This window comes from Phaseolus vulgaris, chromosome 9 (assembly GCF_051622355.1).
Source record: "Phaseolus vulgaris cultivar YP4 chromosome 9, ASM5162235v1, whole genome shotgun sequence".
Classification (NCBI taxonomy): domain Eukaryota; kingdom Viridiplantae; phylum Streptophyta; class Magnoliopsida; order Fabales; family Fabaceae; genus Phaseolus; species Phaseolus vulgaris.
Genome location: NC_143506.1, coordinates 38,616,283 through 38,633,626, shown reverse-complemented (window position 1 = coordinate 38,633,626; position 17,344 = coordinate 38,616,283). Strand labels below are relative to the sequence as shown.

The following is a 17,344-nucleotide window of genomic DNA, read 5'->3' as shown; positions in this document are numbered from 1 at the left end:
GTAACGCTTATAAAAGAGAAAGTATATAGTTTTGCAGTGAAATGAAGAAAAGTTGTGTAGTTTATGCATAACTACTACAAATATTTATTGTTGATGTTAATTCATATAATGTTGTTGTTGTTGTTGTGAATTTTGATGGTTTAATGTAGATTTTGTAGGGTTTGGTGTTTGTGATTGATTGGTTGGTTGGTTGCAGAGTTGATGCAGTAAACCCTCTTAGCTACTTCTCCAACTGGTCTTGTCTTTTTTCGATTTCCTCACTTAACAAGGTTCCTCTAGTCCTAAATTCTAGCATTACTAAATAAATTGATAACACTATATTTTAACATAACTCCATTAAATGGTTAGTCTATAAATAATTCATTAAATTCTAACTAAGTTTAAAAATTAAAATAATTAGTTAACATTGAATTAAATTAAATATTATTTTAGAGACTAAAAAATTATTGATATCTAAAATAGTTTTTATTACTAATAAAAATTTATAAAATAATTTTAAATTAGTATCTAATAATTAGTATCAAGATTTTGACTACTAATATTTTAGATTTTAAATTAATTTTTAGAAGACTAATTGAGACTAATTTAGAATCTAAAATATGTAACTAAAACCTTGGTAGGTAATTTAGATATCAATTTAGAAACTATCTTATAAATTTTTATTAATAATAGAAATTATATATAAATAATTTTTTAATCTCTAAAATAATATTTAATTTAGTTCATATAGAGAGTAATTATTTTTTATTTTTAAATTTAATTTTTATTTAATGAATTTTTTTAGTGACATAATATAAAAACATAATAAAATTAAAAATTACTTTTTATTTTAAAAATATATACTTTGTCAACAACTAAATAAAGAAGGATTCTTTTTAGATTTTTGGTATTGTCTCTTGTCTTTAAAATACATTAATTTTGATATTTTTAAACATATTAAAATATTTTAATATATCAGAGTCAGTATATTTTAAAGGTTCAATAGAAGGACAACATAAAAATTCTAACAAACAAAATTGGACTCCTAAATAAAACATTAATAAAATTGAATTTTAAGATAATATCTTAAAAGTAATGTACGTAATAAAATTTATAAAAAATAAATTAAAACATAATAAATTCTATAGTGTTGAGCTATATTTGAAAAGATTAGTCCAAAACTAGTTCATAATTAAAGGTGACAACCGATAAACTTCTCAAATTACATTTTTTTCTATTTTCAATTAATGTACCTTTAAAAAAATTGAATTGTTCTTCTTAAAATATTTTTAGTCAAAACTTAACTCATGTATTCATTCAAATTATTTTGGTCAGTTTTATTAACTATATTACAATAAAAAAACAATAAAGCCTCGATCCCATAAATAAGAGACAGATATATATTAAAATTGTTATCACAAATATCGAAATTAATAAGTTTAATTAAGTTCCAACTAATTCAATTGAATCCTTATTAAACAGATTTAATATATTCAGTATATATTTAATTTTTTTATTTTATTTTTCAAGTGAATTGTTTGGTATTTAATTTTTTGTTAATTGGATCTTTTGGCTGCCATGTTGCTTACTTGTTTTCAAGTGAAAAAAATCGTTATATTTTGTAATTAATATAAAATAATATACTATTAATCTAAAATAATAAATAATTTTTATTATTCATACTAACTAAAGACTTCACAAAATAACAATCACCTCACTTAATTAACCGAAAAATTAATCAACAAAACGAAATTAAAAAAATATAATTTTTTAATACTCAATAAACTAAAAAAATTAATTAAAAATACTCAAATTTATAATAAACTTAAAACTTAATTAAACCAAATTAAAATATAGATATCATGTATTAGTATAAACTTTATCATCAAATAAACTTGTCCATAACACAATATTTAAAAATCGAAACAGTTAATAAGAATATAATCATCTGATTGTTCATATAAAATTGAACTTATATATTTATATTTAATATAGAACTTCATTTTGGTTCATGATGAAAACTAACAATTTTTTTAATATAAAGTAGTCCTTCTTAAACGAATTCCCATGTTCTAGGTTATTTTTCTTGGTGGAAGCATGTATTCTACTACCTACAAATAATGTGTTAACAATAAATACGTTTTCTTATATGATAATACTATTAAATAAATATTAAGAAATGGAATAAAAAATATTTTAGAAAATAATTATTTTCTCATAAAAAAACATCTCATAAAATAACACTACGCTTATTTTTCAATCAATTTTGTTAAACTCATAGTCATCGATAAAAAAGAGATTAGAAGAAAGGGGAAATATTTTCTTATTTGCATACTATTTTATATCTTTTATATATAGGAAAAATGTCATGGATATAGAAGTAATCAAATTTAGAGATTAGAAAAGAAGGCAAAATATTTTCTTAATTGCATATTTTCTTATTTATTATTTTAATAAATTAAACTCTAAAAAAATTAATTGAATGCTATATTAATAATTTTAATAAATTTTCTTATATTTATAATATTACTTTAACATATAAATACTTTATTATAAAAATTAGAAAAGATGATTATTTTTTACGAATACAAGAGTTAGAATTACACTTAAAAAATCATTAAATTAAAATCAATTTAAAAAAAATCTTAAATATTATATTGATTAAATTAAATATTATTTTATAAATTAAAAAAATAATTAATATCTAAATAATATAAACTAGTTTTTAAATTGACATTTAATTTTGTAATTTATTAGATATACAAATTGAAAAAAAAATAATTTATTAAATACTTAAAAAAATAATTAATATATTAAGAATTCAACTTGTAACATTAATTATTATATCCCAATAGTTGAATTATGTACAAAAAAATTACAATTGATAATTATGTCAAACTTCTTGTACTTAATTTATAGCATAATAACTAAAAGTCCACAGTTTAGCTTAATAAATAGGAAGAATCTCTAATCTTATGTCTTTTCATCACGAGCAAATTATATTCAATGACAATTTTACCATAAATGCATCAAATCTTAAGAGGCTCTTGCAAGAACTATAACTTTTTGGTACTAATATCTTTCTTTTAAATGGTTTTAATTGCATCTAAATGTTTTTCACATCTAATGTGAAGATAAATGATTCACCTACTATACCAATAGCTACAAATTCCATTTTTACAAGATTTTATGACATGTTTATAACTATCACAAGAAAAAAAAACTAAATTAAGGTTAAATTAATAATAATCACCATATATATATAAAGTAAATAAAAAGAAAAAACAATGTAAAATAAAATTGTTAAAGAATGTAACAAATAATATGGTTTTTGAGAGATTAAGCATGTATAAAATTAAATAACATAAACCAAATAACAAAGCATGTATATATTTATCATTTTTATCAGCAATTATTTATCATTATAAAGTAAACAAAAGAAAAAAAATGTATCTATGCAAAATAATGTCAAAGTTATAAATTTTCTTCGTCACCACTTTTATAAATAATTAAAAGTTGAATATCTTATTTAAAATAATACAATTTCTGCTTCCAAAAGGAAAAACGAAACTAATACAGCAGTTGATAAAGTGTAGGCAATGTCTTCAGCGAAAGGAAAAAAAATGAAGTTATAAGAGAAAAAAAGGGAAAATAAACTTATTGCATTGCATCCAAAAAGAAGGCTGTTTATTTCTGCACCTTAATAAATTTCTTCTTGCACCCCATTTTTTAAGAAGACTATATTACCCTTTTAAAAATGACTTCTGGATTGTTCTTTCAAAAATATTTTCGGAACATATATTAATTGTGGGATTCATCTTTATATAACATAACCATGATTTTTAAGATAATTCTTGTAATTTTAACTTATATATAATATTATATTATAATATAAGTGACTTCTTTTAATTCATTTTCAAAATTCATATTTTAAGAGGTTTAATGTGCAATTAACAAATGTAATAATATAATATTTAAAATTATTTTTTATTTATTAATGAAATTATCAAAATGAGTTAATTGGAGAGTTGTAGTATAGAGAGGAATCGAAGTTCTTAATTTGTTAAGCAGGTGCTGTTGCTGTTCATATATATATTTTCTTTTTTGTGGTGTTTGTAATGAATTTCTGATCTTATAAATTAGGTGGTAAGTTTGGTTTATTTGTGATACTCTGTTTCTTTTTAATTTTATTAATTTTTTACTAATAAAAACATCTTTTTATTTAATTATATATGAATTAATTTTTATGTATTTATTCTTTTAATTTATTTTTTTGTACATCTTATTATTTTATTCTATAAAATTCATATTTGTTTTTCGTTAATTATATATCAATACAATAATGTCACGCATCGATTCATGTGAACATTCCGTATATTACTAATACTAAGTCAATATTAGAAAAGGGCTGAATCTCTTAACTGGTGTTTACTATTTTAAATTTAATTATTAATTATTATTTTTATGTATTTTATCTCTTTAATTTAAAAAATTACATTTTACTATTTATTTTGAAAATTTTGTACATTTTTTCTTTGATTATATATGGATACGTTAATTTCACATCAACGACATGTATATTAATAAGTCAGTGTTATATCATCAGTCAATTAAGAGAAATGAATGATTGAGCAAAATGCAAGAAAGTAAAATATAAAGATAAGGTAAATTATGGGAAAAAAATAAACTTAAATGATAAAATTCACGAAATAGTAATAATCGAGTAGTAAAATGTGCAATTAAACTTATTTAAAAGTTAAAAATATTGAATCACAATCAGTTTGCCCTTCTCTTTTCTTCTTATTCTTTCTTGCCATATTTAATGACAACTTTTTAAGAAAGTAATTTGAAAGAGAGAAAGCAAAAACTTAAAAGAAGAAATAAATACTAAACATTTGGTCAAAGTCAACCATTACAGTACTATCACAATAAATAGTTTAATACAATGTGCCTATAATTTTCTTTCCCATGAATATTACCAGTATTTAAAAAAATCAATTATTAATATACAAGTTTAAAAGTTTTATTCCTTACAAACATAGTTTTGTGTTAAAAAATATCTAATGCATATATTATACCTAACAAACAAAGTTCTTACAAGATTAAGAATTTTTTTAAACTTAACATATATTATACTATATCTAATGCATTATGCATTGTTAAATACAATTTTCTAAAAAACATTGAATGAACACATAAGATTTATTAAATAAAAAGTAATACCACATAATTTTATAATTCTTAATAAATATAACTATAAAAAAATTATTAAATAACAATCAAATTTAGAGAAAAAATAATTAGTCACTATATTAACTAAATTAAATACTAATTTAGAGACTAGAAAATTACTGATATCTAAAGTGGTTTATATTATTAATAAAAATTTATAAAATAGTTTTTAGATTGGTATCTAAATTAGATACTTAGATTTTATTTACTAATATTTTAGATTCTAAATTGGTCTCTAAAATATTAATAGAGACTAATTTAGAATATAAAATAATAACTAGCTAAAACTTTGGTAGTTAAGGGTTAAATACCAATTTAGAACCTATTTTATAATTTTTTATTAATAATATAAACTAATTTATACACCAATAATTTTTGTTGATTTATAAAATGGACTCTAATTTACTTTAATTTACTCAAATAGTAATTAATTATTTTGGTCTCTAAAATTAATTTTTATTTAATGATTTTTTTGTAATCTAATTTTTATCTGATGATTTTCGTGTTGTGATCAATTTTTATCTGATGATTTTCTTCTAGTAATGATATAATGCATTATGTATTGTTAAATACAATTTTTTAAAAATCTTGAATGAACACGTAAGTTTTGTTAAATAAAGAGTAATACTTTTTTCTTAAAAAAATATATATAAATAAAACGGAATACCCAATCCATATACAAAATTTTGTAAAAATACACTTGTTAAAAAAATAAGAAAATTACAATCCACAAAATTATAATAAAATTAAAAATAAAATCAATAATTAACAATAACATTAACAAATCCTAATAATCACATAATTGAACAATTCTTAATAAATATTAACCAATATACATAATAAAGGTGTTTGACTATATAAAAAATGGGTTACCAGTATTATTTTAATGAATTATGCCCTAGGCATATAAAAATAATAGGAGAGAGATAAAGTATGGAAGAGTTGTGGTAGATTTTGAGGTGAACAAGGGAACATGCTAGCATGTCATGTGTGCTCCATTTTGTGCTTCCCACGTTTGTTTCAACTCTTCTTCTCTATATATATATACTACTCACCAATCACCCATGTCACACCTATCATCAACATCTGGGAAAGAGAGAACATGTCCAACTCTTCCATCCCATTGTTTCTTCTTCTTCTGGTTTTGTGCATCATTTCAGCCTCAGCAGATCCTTATTATGAAAACTCTGACTATAAATCTTCCTCTTCCTACACAACCTCAAGAAGTGACACTGTCTTCTCTCTTCAAGTACCAACATTAGATGAAACCACATTTGATAACCTTCTATCCTTTGGTTACTACCGTAAAACATGCCCCCAGTTTGAGTCCATCCTACACAACAAAGTCAAAGAATGGATCAAGGAGGACTACACTTTAGCAGCTAGTCTCATGAGGCTCCACTTCCATGATTGCTCTGTCAGGGTACATAACATCTATTACCCTAGCCTTTTTCTGCTGCATAATTCTGTTTTGTATAGGAAATGGTGGATGAGATTGTGTAGCATAGGCCTTTTTTAGTTATAGGTACCAATTTGGAAATTTTATGCTATTATGGAATAGATTAGATCGACTTTGATATTTATATAAGAGTTAAAACAGTCACACACGAGAGAAGTACATAACATATTATCCATTATTTGAGATTGAAAAAGCGTTTTACTGAAACAATAACATTGTTTGAATGAATGCAGGGATGTGATGGGTCTATTCTGTTGAAGAATGATGGAAGTGAGAGGACAGCAAAAGTTAGCAAGACACTGAGAGGGTTTGAAGTGGTGGATGATATCAAGGCAGAGTTAGAGAAACAATGCCCCAAGACTGTGTCTTGTGCTGACATTCTCACTGCTGCTGCAAGGGATGCCACGTTTGAGGTAGGTGGACCTTATTGGGACGTTCCTTATGGTAGGAGAGATGGGAAGGTATCCCTTGCTGAGGAAGCAGCTTTGGTTCCTACGGGTCATGAAAACATCACTTCCATGATTGAGTTTTTCCAGTCCAGGGGCATGACTGTGCTTGACTTGGTTGCTCTCTCAGGTAAAAAAAAAAAAACCAAATGAAGCATTTATAAGTACAATATCTTGGTTCTATCAGTTAATCATAAATTGTTAGGTAAAGTATGAAAGATGTCTACTTTGTTATGGTATACTTTAAATAACTCTGATACCATATTAAGACTTAGATTTAAGTCTAACTGAAACTCATAAAGCTGCTTATAAAGCAGGTTTCTATATCAACATTTGTAATGAATAAGAAGGTGTATTTTTAACCTTATTCTTTCATAATTTATATGGTATGTAAGGTCAAAAGCAAAATACTAAAGTTAACATGTTTTACTAATTCAACTTGTATAGTTTGTTGTAAGTATGCATGCAATCTTATGATAGGTTTATGTATGTGATGATGATGTTAGGGGCTCATACTATTGGAAGGACTTCATGTGGGTCTATTCAGTATAGGCTATACAATTACAAAGGAACAGGAAAACCAGACCCAAGCTTAGATCCCAAGTATCTTGATTTCTTGCAAAGGAAGTGTAGATGGGCCTCAGAATATGTGGATCTTGATGCTACAACACCAAAGACTTTTGACAATGTGTACTACATAAATCTGAAGAAGAAAAAAGGGTTGTTATCGACTGATCAGTTGCTATACTCAGATCCAAGGACTGCACCTCTTGTTTCAGCATTCACTTCCACACATTCTGTTTTTCAGCACCAATTTGCAGTGTCTATGGGAAAGCTTGGCCTTGTTGATGTTCTCACTGACCAAGATGAAGAAGGAGAAATCAGGACCAATTGCAATTTTGTTAATGCTTATTGATTTATCATTTCTTCCCACTTTCTTCTTTTCTGCATGCTAATGCTTTGCAAATTGTTTCATCAATTAATCTCCACTTATTTTGTTTATGGTTTCTCTTCCTTTCATTTTATTTATTCTATCTTGATGGAGATCCCATATCGACTAGAGATGAGGACATTTCATTGTGTATAAGTGGGTGCAAAACTCAACCTGTTGAGTCGATTTTATGGGGTTGAGTTAAACTTAAAGTTCACTTCGTAATATGGTATCAAAGTCATTTTCGAGCTGGTTTTATGGGGTTGAGTTAGGCTTAAAGTCCTCTTCGTAATATATCTCTAGTCGACTATTTTCGATCAGAGTCATTTTCGATCATATCCTAGTAAGTCTTTGTTGGGCCTATCGGACTACTCATAAGTGCAAACCTCAACCTCATGAGCCTGATTTTATGGAGTTGAATTAGGCTTGAAGTTCATTTCGTAATATATCTCTAATTGACTATTTTCGGTTTTTTTATTAACGTAACTCATATATTAATTATATATGAAAATAAGCATTGCAACCATTATATTGAAAAATAAAAATTAAATAAAGTGATTTTAAAAAAATAATCAGTTATAATGTATAAGATATTAAAAAAGTAAAAATTGAGTAAAAGGAATTAACGAAAAGTTAACAGAAACTATCTCATGTATATGTTAGGATTATAGTTTCATTTAAATCGCCAATCTAATATAAGGTACAATAATATTTAAGGAGACATGTTTTATGTAGTGGTTGGATATTTTTGTTATGTTTAACAATGTTCTACTCATAATTACTCCTCTTACTATAGGATGTTTATTTAGTCAACATTTTGATTTTACTCTACCTAATTTTTTTTTGGTTTATTCCAATATTTTCTACTTGTCCACCTGTTGTCAAGCACTTTTTGGATATCGAACAAATTTTCCTAGAAGGTAATTTTAATGTGGTCGATTTCTCCTAGGATCTAGTTGGATTTTTTTCTCGATTTGTTGTGGATTTTTAAGTGGTTTATGTTTCTACGTTGTATGAGGGTTGCGACGTCCCTAAAGTGTATTTATTTATTTGTATCAGCAAAAAATTAAAAAAATTAGATAGAGTTCTTTAGGGTATCCTAATCCTTATATAAAAAAACATATAACCTTAACCAGCTTATCAGCCTTACATCCCAATCTAATAGAATTCCAACCCAGTTATAAGATCCATAACATTACATCATTCACACTACCCTCATCTTTGTATCCAAATAACCACAATCTTATAACACCACATAAGCCTAGACATAAGCCAAACACAAAGTAATTTTACAACATATTTATTAATTTTTATTGTTGATAAAAAAAACAAGGTATTGTAATTTCTATAACTGTCAAATAGGTTTTAATAAGTCATAGTTTTTTTTAGGTTTAATTACCTTTTTCGTCCCTATATTTATAGTCAATAGTCAATTTGGTACAGTGGTTTTTAAAAAATTCAATTTGGTCCCTAAGTTTTTTAAAATGTATTCAAAATGGTCCTTTCTGTTAAATATCACCAAACGGCGTTAAGTGGTGCTTATGTGGCAGACACATGTAAGTTACGTGGATTGTGCTTACATCACTTTGGTGAATACTGAATTAGGGTTTAGGTTATTCAAATTGGGGATTTCGAATTTCTGATTTAGGGTTTCTAATACGAGGATTGCTCCCCTGGTTGGATTCTGTGGTGCGCTTCCCTGCTTCGATTCCATTCGGAGGTGTGCTCCCCTCACGATCGCACCACAGAATCGAATGAGGGGAGCACACCTCCGAATGGAATCGAAGCAGGGAAGCGCACCACAGAATCCAACCAGGGACGCAATCCTCGTATCAGAAACCCTAAATCAGAAATTCGAAATCCCCAATTTGAATAACCTAAACCCTAATTCAGTATTCACCAAAGTGATGTAAGCACAATCCACGTAACTTACATGTGTCTGCCACATAAGCACCACTTAACGCCGTTTGGCGATATTTATCAGAAAGGACCATTTTGAATACATTTTAAAAAACTTAGGGACCAAATTGAATTTTTTAAAAACCACTGTACCAAATTGACTATTGGCTATAAATATAGGGACGAAAAAGGTTATTAAACTTTTTTTTATATCTGATTAGTTTAGTTAGTTTTTTCAAAGAACTATAATTCTGTTATTTCGTTAAATTTTATGTTAGCTCAAGGGGTTAATCTACTATTTTAATTCCTTTTAAAAAAATTAAAAAATAATAATAAAATAAATATTATTAGATTTAATTTTAGATATAATTATTTATAAATAAATATAAATTATAATACATATATGTATGTTTTTAAAAAATAATATTACTTTTTTAATATTATTATTATTATTTTAAAGAATATATAGATTAGTCAATAAGTTCACAGACGTTCCAATCTAAATTTATGTGAACTGCAAGAACTAAAACAAAAAATGTTCAATTCAATTTAATTATAAGTTTTTTTTTTTTTTAATTTGATTTGTTCAGTTTTACAAATTTTTGAGCTTCTAACTTATCAACCTTCCTTCATCTTTCTTCCAGTAATGTTTGAAAATATGCCTTACTATATACGATAACCGGAGATGAATTTTCACAATGAAATTACTTTTTTCTTAAAAAACCTCGTCTTATTGTAATTTAATGAAGAACTTGTAAGTTTTATTATTTAAATATTTAGATGTAGTTTTAATCGGTGAATAATAAAAGTTTACAACATAGAAAATTAAACTATCTCCTAAAATAAATTAAGGAGGGTTTGTGATTGACCCTAGATATATAATTATATGGTAACACCACTATCCAACAAGAGGAAAGGAGACACTGGATTTTATATTTATAAATACAGACACAAATAGTCAACCTGTAATTGTTTGCTTCAGTTTTGAAAGAAGGAGACAATTGGTACCATGAGACTTGCAGAGAAACTCATTATCATATTTTCAAAAATTCAGAATTAATATTCATCCTTTTTGCATTTTTTTTTATAAATTCTACTCTCCCTTTGATAAACTATGTAACAATTTTATCAGTTATCGTTCATTTTAAAGATTGATGTAACAATTTTATTTTTAAAAGACGTTTCAGTAAATTAAGAGAAAAGATAAAAAAAATGTATTTAAACTGTTTTTGTCGACTGAATAATGTAAGACTATATTTGCTTATAAGAACAACACTTATTAGACATAACAAAATTATTTCATATAAAGAAATGTAGGATATTTGCGTATCAGAACAACTTGGAGGCACAAAAATAGGATTATTTTTAAAGGGGAATAGTATATGTACTAGAAATTTTGGCGTTGGTTCAATTAAATACTTGGTCTTGAGTTTCATCCAAGTCACAGTCTGCGCTTTTTTTTCTTTTCTGATTGGTGCATTGATCCGATGGTTTGTATTAGGATGATCTTGTAAGATATTTACTTAGTATGTCAGGTGACTTTCTTTGGGTTAAGTTATGAGTATTTTGTATAGCCATACATGGGAGTATGTCTACCAAGAGCAATTAAGGTTGTCATTATGTATAATGGTTGAACAACTCCTAAAATGACTCATATTTATTAATTTTTTATTACCGATAAAAAAAATAAAAATGTAATTTTTATTTTATAAACTATTTTCCAGAATTAAGTTAAACCAAAATGCTCTTTTGTTTTTGGATATTTCATCTTCATTTTATTCTTTAACCCCCGTTTTCCTTATTTTTACTCTGTCTAATAGGAAAAGTTCAGAAAGCTTTACATGTAATTTGTTTTTCTTTTTGTTTTTATTATAATAAAGTGTCACTTTATTTGAAATTTTTTTCTGTTTTAAATTTTTTTACAAGAGATATCGAAAAATACGGTTTCATCTTTATATAAATATATAGAAACAGAAAATAGACGGAAAAAAAAGAATTAAAAAAAAGCAAATGACATTGGAATTGGAATGTTAAGTGTTTCCCACATTCTTTCATAGTTTGAATTGGACCAGGACGTTGACATGAGGTGTCCTTAACAGAAAATTGACAGAAATAACCTTCTCATATCACCATTTAAATAATTTGATCATCACAAAAATGCAATTAAAGCCTGCACACATAGGAACCAATTGGTATCTAATTAACAACTAAGGTTTTAGATACCAATTATTTAGTTTCTAAATTTAGTCTCTAAAACCTTGGTTGCTAATTAGATACCAATTTAGAAACTATTTCACAATAATAGAAAATAATAGAAACTAATTTAGAAACCAAATTTTTTTTTAGTTTCTAAAATGGTCCCTAATTTAGTTACTATTGCAACTAATTACTTTGGTTTCTAAAAATTGGTTTCTATTTCATGATTTTCTTGTAGTGACTATCTTTCTAAGGACTAGAAGTGATTGATAGGGTATATTCCTAAAACACTTCCAATAATTGCATAAAGTATATTAATTATCTTTATATTGTTATTATTACACATAATAAATACTACTAAAAAAATCATTAAATAAATTAAAAAATTATTAAATAAAAATTAATTAATTTTTATATTTATTAAATTAAATACTATTTTATAAACTTATAATATTTTTAGTATTTAAATTAATATCTATTATTAATAAATAGTTTTTAAATTAATATTTAATTATTTAAATTCTAAAGTTCATAGTTAAAACTATTAAATATTAATTTAAAAATTATTTATCAATAATAGAAATTAATTTAAATATTAAAAATTGGTTTGCATAAAAAAAAACTTGTGAAAAAACAAAATTGCATGTTTATAACATAGTTTGAGATGTGTGAAGCACAAAAAGTTAAATATTTATAAAATTCACCAATAAGGAAACAAATAAACCAATATAATGTTTGATTTAATGAATAAAAAACACTGATTATTGAAATTGTGAACAAATAAAATGGTGAGTTGGAAGAAAGTTATGCATTTAGATATGTAAACATATGGGGCACCATAATATGATGGCGATTCTGAAAAGCATCAATTATACACCTAAACATAATCATTACTTGAACTAGAATCTCACATACAAATATCTATCTTCCTGTTGAATGTACGTCATCAAGATTTCAGCGTCAAACAAAAATGAACTAATCTGCTTTGAAGCCCTAGACTCCAAACTAACCCTTTGTAAGTATATCAAAAAAGAAGGAGGAAGAAAAATTAAGTTACTCTTTCCAGAAAAATCTCAAGAACAAAATAAACGTTTTTTTTTCTTCTTTTTGTTAGGTAAACTAATTAATATAAAGATGGAAATGAGCGTAGTTTGAACCAAACTGATGCACACGAACATTGAAGATCGTGTTTCATGATTGCAACAGTAGTTTATCATTACAGCATTCTCTACTTAGACCTTGCTGCAGTTCATCAGGGAAATTGTGGCAGTTTCTTTTCATGTCATATCTGGTTTGTTTTTTTGTGAAAATGTGAAAATGTTATGTGTGGGTGGGTTTTGCATCGAAGGTTTATTAGAATGATTAAGAAAAGTAGTTGTAAATAATATCTGATTTTTTCTACTCATAGTCTCTCCATTTTTATCCGCTAAATAAGAGATCATGTTTGGTAAAGAATGCATCAGTAACGAGTTCGATAGAAATTTCGTACAAGACTTTACCATCGAACAAATTTGGCTATTTACTCGCTCAACACGTAAAAGTGACATTTGTTAGCGCTGCAGGTATGCTTGCCATAACACATACTACATGTCACCACCTTGATTTATGGCACAAGCACCTCGGACATCTTTCTCCGGCATGTCTACAACTTGCATCTTCCTTACTACCTATCCTATCAGTAAAAATCTCATTTTCATTCATAATAATTGTAGTATTTGTCTCAGAACTAAACAGACAAGGCTAAACTTTCCTTTAAGCACAATAAACCGGCTAGGTTTGCACCCACTTATATACTATGAAAGGCTCTAATCTCTAGTCGATGTGGGATCTCCAACAAACAGTCATAGGAGAATTGTGAAAACAAAGGAATGAGAAGATTTTTAGGAATGAAAGTTTAGATTACAATGAAATTTTCACGATAGCACAATTGAAGGTTTGGTCGTGGTAACTGCGAAGGTTAAACTAATATGTTTTTCTTACTCTGTTGTTGTCTTGAACCACTTGTTTGTATGAGGTCAATTAATAGAAACACAGGTTAGTTATTAGTTATGCGAGTGACAAAGTTCTTGAGAGTTTTGTGTGATGGTGTTTTTTGGTGTCTTGTATAAGGTTGAGATATCCTGAAATACTTCCATTAATTATTATTTTTTTTATAAAAAAAATTGTCTTTGTATTTTGTGCAAATTGGCTTCTATTGGTGAAGTAGATATGCATGATGATGTTCCTCGTTTTGGCACCATCTCATGATGTTTCATATATAGTTAAGTGTAATGCAGAAGAAGTTGGTCATGTTGATGTAAAAGGGAATGCAGCATCAACAACCATGCAATACGAAGTGCAAATCATGTGAAAAACCTAAGCATCTTATATCATTAGGTGAGTAAAACTTTAGAGTTTGAATATTTGAATGCTGTGATCATGATTTTTTCAGAGGTGAAGATCACAATAAAGTAAAAAAGTTCATAGACTCAAGAGGAAGATAGGAGAATAGTTTTCTTTTAAAAATATTAAAATATTAAAAAATAAAAAGGTGTGTACTCAAGACTCATAATATTTCTAGACAGTGAAGGCATGTGGGCAGAAGCTATAGTGATGAATAGTGTTAGGGGAACGAAGGAGAACCCCACAAAAAAATGAGGTCTTTAGCAAAAACATATTTTGATAAAACAATATTTTTAGACATATAATCATATATCCTCTGAATAAATAAAATCTAACATCACATTTTTTAAGATAACACTATTGACACAGATTTATTGTAATTATTGGGTCGCATTTGCTTTGCTTGTTTAGAAGATGAGCAGCATAATAAATTTGATCATGATTTCAAATTTTGGGCCAAAAGTGCGAAGATTAGAAACTTGTTATCATAACTTGTTGTCTTTTTGTTGTGTGAGATGAAACACATTCGCGGTTCTTTTCTTGCAAGACAACTTCCAATAAACCTCCTTATTATGGGGTCCTCAAGCCACATGCTACTTAAAACACAATTTTATTAGTCAAATTTCTCAACCAATTACCCAACTTATAAGAACGACCACTTCAAGAAAATAATAAAATAGAATTGGTAGATTCACTTAGGTCGAATTTGACTCACATTATTCTTTAAAAATAATTAAAAGAAATTAATTTTATGTGTGTTGACTTGGTTGATGTATTAAAATGAGTTTGACTCATACTACTTATTTTGGATCCGTCTAACATCTGTTTGGTCCATTCTATTTGCGTCTCATTCTTAGTCGATGCTTAACTATGATGGCTAATCTCTGTTTTTCTTGTAGTGGGCATACGAAATTGGGCACTCAAAACTAAAAAACCATGGGTAAATAACACGAGGAATCTATTCAACATTTATTTTTTGAATGTGCTAATGCTTTGCGTATTTGGAGTTGGGTTCGACACATTGTTCCTACTTATGATTTCTCTAATAAGGATAATCTTCTTTCTTTTATTAAGAGTGATGGTAGTCCGTTGGTTAAATTGGTTAAGCTAGTTGTGATAACTTTTTCTATTTGGATGATATGACATATGAAAAATTATACTCGTTTTCAGGATAAGATTGAGGTTTATAAGGCTATTTTGGTTATTAAAGATTTAACTTGTCTAGTGGGCTATTTTGGTTATTAAAGATTTAACTTGTATTAACACTCATACTGGTAAAGTTCTACGTCCTCTTTTTGTTAGATGGGAGTTTCCTTCACCCGGCTGGGTTAAAATTAACACTGATGGGGCTGCTAGGGATTATCCAGGTCTTGCCGCTTGTGGAAGTATTTTCCGTGGGAGTATGAGGGATTTTATTAGAGCTTTCTTTGCGTTTCTTGACGTTCAGACTGCAATTTTATGAAGTTATATATGCTTTGGAGGAAGCTCAAAAGTTGGGTCTTACTAATGTCTGGCTAGAATGTAACTCTACCTTGGTTTGTGCTGCGTTTACTGCTAGGACAAATGTTCTTTGGATGCTTCGTAATCGATGAAATACTTGTGTTAATTACTGTGGAAAAATCAGGTTTAGGGTTACTTATATTTTTCGTGAAGGGAATGCGTGTGCTGATAAGTTGACTAATTTAGGATTTATTCATAGAAAATCCTTTCATTGGTATAAGAGGCTTCCATCTATTTTGTTCTTATAATTCTTTATTAATAGGTATAGTCTACCTATGTATCATTTTTGTTAGCATGAGTTTTGGTCTAATCCCCCCATATTTTTGTATTTTTTTTTTAATAATATTTTTTTTCATGTAATGACAAATGATTGTTGTTACTTGAGGTGTCAGCCTAGCTGAAATGTCAAGTAGCATAGTGATGCCTAACATGAAAACTTTTTATAAAAAAAATAAAAAATAAAAAAGTAACACTACAAGAAAATCATTAAATAGAAATTAATTTTAGAGACAAAAAATAATTACTTGTTTATATTGACTAAATAAGAAACCATTTTAGAGACTAAAAAAATTATTGGTTTCTAAATTAGTTTTTATTATTGATAAATAGTTCTAAATCGGTATTTAATTAGTTATCAAGGTTTTAACTACCAATTATTTAGATTCTAACTTTGGTAGCAAAAACCTTGGTATAATTAGATATCAATTTAGAACTATTTATTAATAATAGAAACTAATTTAGAAACCAATATTTTTTTTAGTCTTAAAAATGATCTCTAATAGTCAATATAGCAACTAATCATTTTTTATTTCTAAAATTAGTTTCTATTTAATAATTTTCTTGTAGTGTAAGGAGACTATGATTTAAGTGAGAAAGACCAAAAGTATTATCTTTCTAAGAGAAGGTAACAAGAAATTCTCTAAATAGGAAAAATGGGACACTAGGATGTGAAAAGAAGAAGAAGAGGATGAATCAATAGGATAAAGTGGACTTATTTCAAGTTGCAGAACTAGATGAATAGGGTTAACACAAGTTTTTATCTTTTTATACCTTCATAACAACATTTTACATGGAGAACAATGCTAAATGTTGTGGCTACTAGTATAGTGTGGAACATGTGAGATAATTGATAGGGGTAAGTAATGTGTATCATAATCCAGATAAGGAACATTTTCAACAGTTTTATCTAGTTAAACTTAGTGGCAGGGATATATATATATATATATATATATATATATATATATATATATATATATAATAGAGTATTGTTACACAGAAACTTGATTGGACATGTACTAATATATGAATACGGGTTAAATG

General features: G+C 26.7%; 1 protein-coding gene across 1 annotated transcript; it reads left to right on the top strand.

Annotated features, from left to right (window-relative positions):
- The first annotated feature begins 6,289 nt into the window (after positions 1-6,289).
- Positions 6,290-8,118, top strand: LOC137823030 (peroxidase 7). The gene is made up of 3 exons (XM_068628099.2): positions 6,290-6,634; positions 6,904-7,246; positions 7,623-8,118. Exons 1-3 carry the CDS (start codon positions 6,314-6,316, stop codon positions 8,030-8,032), a joined length of 1,074 nt encoding a protein of 357 aa, XP_068484200.1. The 5' UTR covers positions 6,290-6,313; the 3' UTR covers positions 8,033-8,118.
- The last annotated feature ends 9,226 nt before the right edge of the window (positions 8,119-17,344 follow it).